General features: G+C 36.1%; 1 protein-coding gene across 2 annotated transcripts; it reads left to right on the top strand.

Moving 5' to 3' along the window:
- Positions 1-797: 797 nt before the first annotated feature.
- dld (deltaD) lies at positions 798-7,625 on the top strand. 2 transcript variants are annotated; one of them, XM_051924253.1, is made up of 11 exons: positions 798-1,004; positions 1,276-1,575; positions 2,018-2,078; positions 2,191-2,448; positions 3,106-3,166; positions 3,410-3,540; positions 3,674-3,843; positions 4,000-4,216; positions 4,319-5,117; positions 5,242-5,356; positions 5,466-7,625. In XM_051924253.1, exons 1-11 carry the CDS (start codon positions 951-953, stop codon positions 5,469-5,471), a joined length of 2,172 nt encoding a protein of 723 aa, XP_051780213.1. In that variant the 5' UTR covers positions 798-950; the 3' UTR covers positions 5,472-7,625. The 2 variants fall into 2 exon arrangements, with proteins under 2 accessions (XP_051780213.1, XP_051780212.1); XM_051924252.1 differs by having other exon boundaries at positions 5,239-5,356.
- The last annotated feature ends 1,459 nt before the right edge of the window (positions 7,626-9,084 follow it).

Raw genomic sequence — 9,084 nt, 5'->3', positions numbered from 1 at the left:
ATTATCGGTTTATTTATTTAGTTCCTTATATCGTGTTTGAAGTGTGTTGAGATCTGGGTCTTTGTTTGGTGTTGTGGTGCCCAGAATTCTTATACTTAAAAATTTGCTGGAATGTAAATGAGCTTGTTTTGTGTTTTAGGGAAGGTTGCCCATTTTACAGCTCACTGACCATTTGGCTATCTTTTGAGAGGAGGGTTTTGAAAACTGGGTCTTTTGTGACAGCTCTCGACAGATTGGGGGGTTGCTCGCCTGCATCTCATTACAGATGCAGGCTACAGGCTGCATATAAACAGCGGCAGACGGCCAGAACATCAGACACACTGAGAGCTGCATGCTGAGCAAAGATCGCGAAGGAAACAACGAAGGGGATAAATTCAATTCGGGCTCAGCAAAAGGTTGATTTGAAAACAAAAGAAAAAGAGAAACTACATAAACACTGACTGACTCTACAACTTTCTTGCTCTACATTGCACCTACTAGTCAAAATCGGTGCCAAGCTGCAACATTTAATTTCAACATTGGAATTATCGCCTTGGCACGGAATTTCGAGTTCATCTCCAATTATTTTTTTCATCCGGGAACCTCACGAACTCTCCCTTTCTACACTCATGGGGAATTAATCTATATATACTTGAGTTTCTCATGAAAGAAGCAAACTGCGTGGTAGAGGGGACAAAAACATTGCTCCGTACAGTGAGTTCTCACTTAAACTAAGTTTCTCCTCCTCTGCCATTCATGAGATCTGCCAGTCATTGAAGAAGGGCGTTTCTTGAGAGAGAGAGAGAGAGAGAGAGAGAGAGAGAGAGAGAGAAAACATTCGAGACACTTGAACGTGAAAACGCCAACTGCAGTAAATTAGTGGAGCTGGGACTTAACAGCTCCTAACCTGTCTCTACAGGAAAGATATTTTCGGCTTAACTTTATTTATCGGCAGTTATAAAGACACCAGAATGGGACAGCGTCTGATTATAGGACTTTCGATACTCTCCATACTTTTAAGTCAGGTAAGAGCGCATTTATTTTTGGGATATTACTTTTAAACTCAGAAAAAAAGCAGACGCGAGATGCTTTACTTGCTGGCTTGTTTCAAAACCGTAATCATATCCATCCGAAAACCGCTGCGCGTGTATAAGGAAAGTCTAGTTTTAAGTAGTTTTATTTCCACTGAATTTTAAGAATAGTGCATATCTATCTATCTTCAGGACAAATTGACTGGTTTACAGATTTTTTTTTAATTGCAATGCATTTGTTTTAAGTGTTTACACTTTTCCACAGGGTTTGTGCTCTGGTGTCTTTGAGCTGAAGTTACAGGAATTTCTTAACAAGAAAGGTGCATTTGGAAACATGAATTGCTGTAAGGGTGGATCTGGACCCGTTCTGCTACAGTGCGAATGTAAAACGTTTTTCCGGATCTGCCTGAAACATTACCAAGCGAACGTATCTCCCGAGCCTCCATGCACCTACGGCAGCGCTGTCACCCCAGTGCTGGGGAGTAACTCTTTCCAAGTATCCGAAACTTCATCTGATGTCACTTTCACCAATCCGATTAGATTCACTTTCGGATTTACCTGGCCTGTAAGTAAACTTTCTAATGTTTCAAAAACAACTAAGATATGTCTAAATTTGGTGATCAGATATTACTTTTTTATATATATTACAATATATGGTTATACATTATAATATATAATCAAAAATTACTGTTATCAAGCAGTACGTTTTTTAATCATGTGACTGTTGTCAAAAATAAATTACTGGCTGGTATCCACATTGCAATTTTAACGTTTTTAACAAATGTTATTATTGGTGTGAGAAACTTCGCATCTATAGACCCGGTGGAGCTGTAATTGTCAGCCCTGCGTGAAATTCCAAAGCTTTTTATTTCACCGTGATTTTCAAGTGCAAAAGAAGTCGTGAAAATGTATGCCGCCAGTGTTCTTTAAGAATTTCAATGCATTTACTGAATACTACACGAAACTATATTATATGTTTTAATATATTATATCTTTGTATATTTTAGGGTACATTTTCCTTGATTATAGAAGCCCTGCATACGGATTCTCCTGATGACTTGTCAACAGGTAAATACGTATAAATCACCACTATTTCGTGCTATTAGATCGGCTACGTTTTGGCTATGCCTATACTGCCAGCATAATTTAAATCGGGATAATATTGTTCTTTCGTTTTCAGATAATCCAGATCGCTTGATCAGTCGCCTTACCACCCAGAGACACCTTGCAGTGGGCGAAGAATGGTCGCAAGACCTTCACACTGCCGGCAGAACTGAACTCAAGTATTCCTATAGGTTTGTTTGTGACGAGCATTATTACGGCGAAGGATGCTCGGTTTTCTGTCGCCCACGTGACGATGCGTTTGGTCACTTCACCTGCGGAGAAAGAGGGGAGAAAGTTTGTAATCCTGGATGGAAAGGCCAGTACTGCACTGAAGGTAATTAACTAGTCTTTCTTTCTTTCTTTCTTTCTTTCTTTCTTTCTTTCTTTCTTTCTTTCTTTCTTTCTTTCTTTCTTTCTTTCTTTCTAATTGACGAATTAGTTCATCTTCCTTACTCTCTTTCTGTTCACGTTAATTTCATGAAAATAAACTCCTACAACAACATTTTTTAACAATAAACTTGTTTATTTGAAAGATGAAAGTTTGCTGAAAAATAATCGCGCATGCGATAGATTAGATCCGCCCGATCATTGGCTGAGAGGACTTATGCTTTGCGCTGATTGGTTAAGGAGGGACAAGGCATTGTTGCATGCAGGCAGCTGCTGCGGAGAACGAGACAATAGGGCAGCTGTCCTGCACTGGTACTCGGCACACCAGCTGTCCACTCTTATCTGTTCTGACTCAGGGATGTGATGGGGTAGGGCTGTGTGTACAGAATGAAAAAAGAACTTCTGACCCAATGTAAAAAGGCTTTGTGTGTTCAGCTTTGTCTGTGAGCAACTGTATTAAGATTAAAACTCATCATCTGAGAGGACTGAATGTGCCACTTTCTTGCAGTATTGTAGGGTTTTAAAGGAAATAAGATTAAAAAAATAACAGTGCAGTCAAGTTCAGTTAAGGCTAAAAGTTTTGTCTCTTTTTTTTGTCTTCCAGCAATTTGCTTGCCCGGATGTGATGAACAACATGGGTTCTGTGAAAAGCCTGGTGAATGCAAGTAAGTATTCAATTTGAAGGTGCACCATCATTGCATATCATTTTACTTAAGATAATAAATAAAAAATACACAAATAATCGTTTATTTTTTAAAGAATGGAGCACATTACAAATGTTGCTTTTGTCAGTTAACCAAAACGTACCATTGATTATACAGATTAAATGCAATAGTTAATGGTTTTATAGTGTATACACAGTATATATTAATACAAATTCTTAATAATACCTTATGTTTTTTTCAAAGATGCAGAGTTGGGTGGCAGGGACGCTACTGTGACGAATGCATCCGTTACCCTGGATGCTTGCATGGAACATGCCAACAGCCATGGCAGTGTAATTGTCAAGAAGGATGGGGTGGTCTTTTCTGTAACCAAGGTATGTTATACATTTTGAATGTGCTTGTGTATTAGTTCTTTAAAAACATTCAAATGCTTTTGTGTAATTTTTGAACTGAAACATTGCCATTTTAACCCCCCCCCCCCCCCCCCCCCCCCCTTTTTTAATTCAGATTTGAACTACTGCACACATCATAAACCTTGTAAGAATGGAGCCACTTGCACCAACACGGGACAAGGAAGTTACACTTGTTCTTGCCGACCAGGATTTAGTGGTGCCAGCTGTGAAATTGAAATCAATGAATGTGACAGCAACCCTTGCAAGAATGGAGGAAGTTGCACTGTAAGCATTTTATTTTTATGTTTACATGTGAGTTTTATGTGTGAATGTATATGATAGTAAAATGCTTTTACAATAGTTTAATGTTGTCTTGGCTGTTCTGAGCAAAATGTGGTTTTGGACATATAATGAAAATTGTAATGGATGTTATTTTGACAGGATATGGAGAACAGTTTTAGCTGTACATGCCCACCTGGTTTTTATGGACCAACCTGTGAACACAGTGCTACAACCTGTGCTGATGCCCCCTGTTTTAATGGTGGCCATTGTTCTGATAACCCAGATGGAGGCTATTCTTGTGTTTGCCCTGTGAATTACTCTGGTTTTAACTGTGAAAAGAAAATTGACCATTGCAGCTCTAACCCATGCGTGAATGGTAAATATTCAAATAAAATACCTACATTTATATGGTTTATTGAAATGTCAGCACTGAATAAAAAAGTGACACTGATTACGTTGGTTTCTTTTTGTTTCATAGGAGCCCAGTGTTTGGATCTTGGAAACACATACATGTGTCAGTGTGCCAATGGATTCACCGGAGTGCATTGTGATGACAACATTGATGAATGTGCTTCTTTTCCATGTGCAAATGGCGGAACCTGCCAGGATGGTATCAGTGACTACACATGCACCTGTCCTCCAGGATATACTGGGAAAAACTGTAGCACACCTGTCAGAAAATGTGAACACAACCCTTGCCATAATGGAGCTACATGCCATGAAAGGGACAATCGCTATGTTTGTGCCTGTGTCCCAGGGTATGGTGGGCTCAATTGCCAATTTCTGTTGCCTGAACATCCTAAAGATCAGCCTGTTGTTATAGACCAAACTGGAAAGTACACTGAAGTAAATGATGGAGATTTCCCTTGGACAGCAGTATGTGCTGGGATTATTGTTGTCCTTGCACTGTTGCTTGGCTGTGCTGTCATTTTGGTTTGTTTCAAGGTGAAATTGCAGAAAGTGCCTAGCCAAACAGATGTCTGCAAAAGTGATATTGAGACAATGAATAACCTAACTGACTGCCAGCGAGAAAAAGACATTTCTATCAGTGTTATTGGGGCTACCCAGATCAAGAACATCAATAAGAAAGTAGACTTTCCCTGTGACAGCAATGGGGAGAAACATGGTTATAAAGTTAAATACCCATCAGCGGATTACAATCTCGTTCATGAGCTAAAATGTGATGACTTTGTTAAAGAGGAGCATGAAAAAAGTGATGCAAAGTGTGAAGCCTCTGACTATGAACTGGAGAATAAACGCACTGTCCATTTAAAGAGGTAAGTCTACAAAAACAATATTCAGAGTAGAGCTTTGCACAGACAGAGAATAGTGTCACTGAGGCATGGGGTATACATTTGAAAACACATCAAAATTAAACATTACTCTTATTTTCCTTAGCAGTGAGTCACCAGAAAGAAAAAGACCAGAATCCCTGTATTCCATGTCAAAAGATGTAAAGTACCAATCTGTGTATGTGATATCCGAGGAAAAAGATGAATGTATAATTGCAACTGAGGTAAGCATTTGTTTGCCATGTAATATAATAAATCTTTTGAAAAAAAAGGTATTTAAGTTTTTCACATCGATATCTGAATTGCTAAATTTAGTTTATATTCTTGCTGTAGGTTTAAACTGCTAAGGTAAAGCTGTCTAAGGAGCTAATTACTCCACTGAAATGCTGCTCATCTAGGAGGAAAGGATTTCTTCGGTGGCTGCTGCTGTAAGATAAATAAAACATTCAGAATGAGCTGGTTCTCTACTGAAGTTGGCACAGTGACTGCAAACACAATGGACCTTAGGCAATGGTAGCCTGCTCTCTCAAGGATTCCTGCCTCTCAAGACTGTGTTCAGGTATAGCTGTTGCACAGTCTGTTGAGAAACTTACTCATTGCACTATGAACAGTTGCTTTTTTGTATGTAGTATGAATGGACTTAATTGCTGTGGAAGAAGTATGCACTGTCTACAGTGTACATTTCACATTCTTCAGAGCCTTTCTTCAGTTTGGCTTGAAGGTTTTGTGGGGAGGGGGCATTGTGGAACAAGGAAAAAACACTACTCTTGAAACACTGTTAAAATTGTGTGTTATTTTTATATATATATATTTTTAAGCTGTAATTGGTTTGAAAAGATATTTGTATTTTGTGACTTTTTTGTAATTTAAACCTTCGTATATATGTACAAAGGCACTTCAAGTCTATGGGACTTTCTTGTACATAAATGTATTTATAAAATATTTTGCAGAAATGTTATTTGAGTTGTTTTTATTACTGTTTTTTTATGAAGGAAATCTTTTAAACATATTTTTCCAAAATAAATAACATTAATAATGTATGTCTGTTTTTGTATACTTGATACATATTCAAAAATACATTACCATAAGAAGTATGAGGAAAGAACAGAAGAAAATAAATAAGCATGCATATAAAGAGGGTATTTATTATGGATGTTGTGAAATATATATTTCAAACTGTTAGGTCACAAAGCAATTTACCATTGAAAATATTGTGAAGAAATGCATAAAACTAGTTAGCTATTGCAAGATATCATTAATAATATTCTTCTGTTGTCATAAATTAAAAGAAAATCTTCTATATAGACAAAGTGACACTCCTGTTTGCACATCACAAAGAATTAATCACTTAACACTCTAGTGCCACTGTATTTTCTGTTTAAAATTTAGTTAATTTAGTCTGCAATGTTCCTTTACCAAATAGCAAGGTATCTGAATTTTAAGACTGAAACAAATCACACTGTAGCGTAATCAATAACACTCTTCATTTTATTTCTTGCAACTGACTTGCAATGCATTTTGTTTACAATTCCCTTAAGCCATCCAGTAGTCCAGATAATTTGTCAATTGAGATTATTATAGAGTATTGATCACTGCACCTTAAGAAAACAACATTTTATGTTTTTGTAAGGAACAAAATATTTAGCAGCATAAAGGGAAAACTAGAACCTATGAATTGAGAAATGTAAGAACCCCCAATGTTTTCATTATCATTTTTGTAAATACAGGACAATTACAAGACAAAGTATTATTATTTGTCACAGGAAGCATTTTTCCTTTTGTTGCTAAAATGTTCCATAATCTTTGTATTGTTTGACATGTTTATATTACACAGAGACACATATAGGCAACATATTAATAACATATTTATATTTACTTCCAATAATGCCAGATCAAAGAGTTTTTTATGAGTTCAGATAAATGTTTGCTTAAATTAGGTACAGTTCAATAATTAACCTAAAGTAAAGGTACTGTTTTCATATTTCAATGCAAAAGAATGTAAATATCTGCAATGTGTAAATTTTATGCATATGTACTGTATATTAGCTATTTAATTTCCAAATATTCTGAATGTTCCAATTTTTGGAGTTTTTCCCTATTATTGAGACTCAATGTGTCAAATACACTGAATTTCTTAAAGTACACTACTACTTTACAAGCACTTTATGTTCCATACTACTAATCTATGTTTATTTTAAGCCTTGAAACACTGTGTTCATCATCTAGTAGCTCTTGCATAAATCAGAGTACTAAAGAAAAATGACATATAATTCTCAGTTATATAATCTTTTGTACACAATCAATTCAACACTAGATTTTTTTTGTGTTTTTCTTGTTATTAATACAGTGATTAAACAGAAATCAATCTTTTAAAATAAGTTTCCTTATTACTCTAATATTAAAGTAATTTTAAAAGCATGTGATAGCTCTGCTTTTAAACTCGGCTAAAAAAGTAAATCTATTTACATTGATTCCAAAATTATTTCATGTGACATCAACATGCCAATTTCTCCATACTTATACAGTAAAAGTACCAATGTTGCATTGACATTTGCATATGCATCCACATAAAAACTGAATGTGTACATTTCAGATTGGAAATCGTGTTGCATGTTATACTGAATTAGAATCTAAACAAAAATAAAAGACAGACAGCAGGTAGTCCAGCCTGAATACAAGGCTTGTAATGTTCTTACATAACTGGCATAAACTGTAATGAAAACTTGAAAAACAGCTTCAGTGCACATTAGTCCTTTTCATAACAAAGAAAAACAAGTATCCTGTTGGAAAGCAACATCTGAGATGATTTTCAAGACTACTTCGCATTTATGTATTGAATCATATTGAACAAAGTTTTTGTTTAAAAGGGAACTTAATTCTTGAAATATTATATTTTAATTTACAGAAACCATTGCACTGTGAGTTCATTTTTCATATTTGTCATTTAATTAATTATCTTATTTATCTTCTGGTAAAAAATCGTATCTACAGTAGCAGTGTATAATGGTTCCTTCACAGCAGTTACAGTTTTATGTACAAGCTCCAGTTACTCTTGGAATCTGTCATAGGGTGTTAACCTTCAATTCACAACAGTGTGACAGTTGTTTTCTATATAACAGCTCTTGACTTTATTTTGGTTGCACAGACATTTTGCTGAATTGAAAAAATATTAGGAGACAGACTCTTTTGTTCACCCTTTTCCTGTGCAGTTTGTTTCCTGCTCTGTACCTAATCCCACTGATATACAATTTTTTTCAGTCAATTGGCAAAAATAAACCTAAATGTTAATAGACAAGGTCATCATTTACCTATAGAAAAATAAACATTTCAATTTTAAATTTATATATGTGTGTGTGTGTGTGTAGCATGTGTGTGTCTGTTGGATGTGCTTTGCAACATTATGCCTGGTGATCAAGAGATTTTTGATAAAGAGAGGGTAACAAAGGATAGGTACTGTATAAGGTGTAGCAAGGCATTAAAAGAGAGAAGAAAATACATACTGGAAGTAGAGTATCACAATATGTTGCAATTCCAGTGAGAAAGGCCGGCACTGGCAAAGAGAGAGATAAATTAAACCTGAGAAGAAAATAGCTAATGTCCCCCCACAATGCTAGAGGGCTGGTGAGAATACAGATGTCATGAATTCAAACTCTGTACACTGAGACAGAAACCGAGATTGTGGGAGGTCTGACATCTCTTGGTCAGCATAAGGAAACATGTGGTATACATAGGTAATATGCACCATTTTGCCTTTCTTTAGAGAAGAAGGTTAGTAGCTTCCAACTTGTTGGGCAGCAGCACACAGTCAGTGAGTGGCAGAATTCGGGCTATTAGAGGTGGTCGGATGAGTGGTTTAGTGGGTTTATAGGGATGTCTCTAACCCCATGCAGTGCACAGTAAATACAATCAATAATACAGCAATGACTGCTATTTTTTCATTGTTTGGGCTTTA

This window comes from Erpetoichthys calabaricus, chromosome 3, assembly GCF_900747795.2.
Source record: "Erpetoichthys calabaricus chromosome 3, fErpCal1.3, whole genome shotgun sequence".
NCBI classification, from domain to species: domain Eukaryota; kingdom Metazoa; phylum Chordata; class Cladistia; order Polypteriformes; family Polypteridae; genus Erpetoichthys; species Erpetoichthys calabaricus.
This window is presented reverse-complemented; position numbering and strand designations above follow the sequence as displayed.

Coding starts and splice junctions, on each gene's coding strand:
- dld (XM_051924252.1), top strand. CDS start 951: ATGGGACAGCGTCTGATTATAGGACTTTCGATACTCTCCATACTTTTA. Junction 2,449..3,105: donor AGGCCAGTACTGCACTGAAG/GTAATTAACTAG, acceptor TTTGTCTTCCAG/CAATTTGCTTGCCCGGATGT. Junction 4,217..4,318: donor CTCTAACCCATGCGTGAATG/GTAAATATTCAA, acceptor TTTGTTTCATAG/GAGCCCAGTGTTTGGATCTT.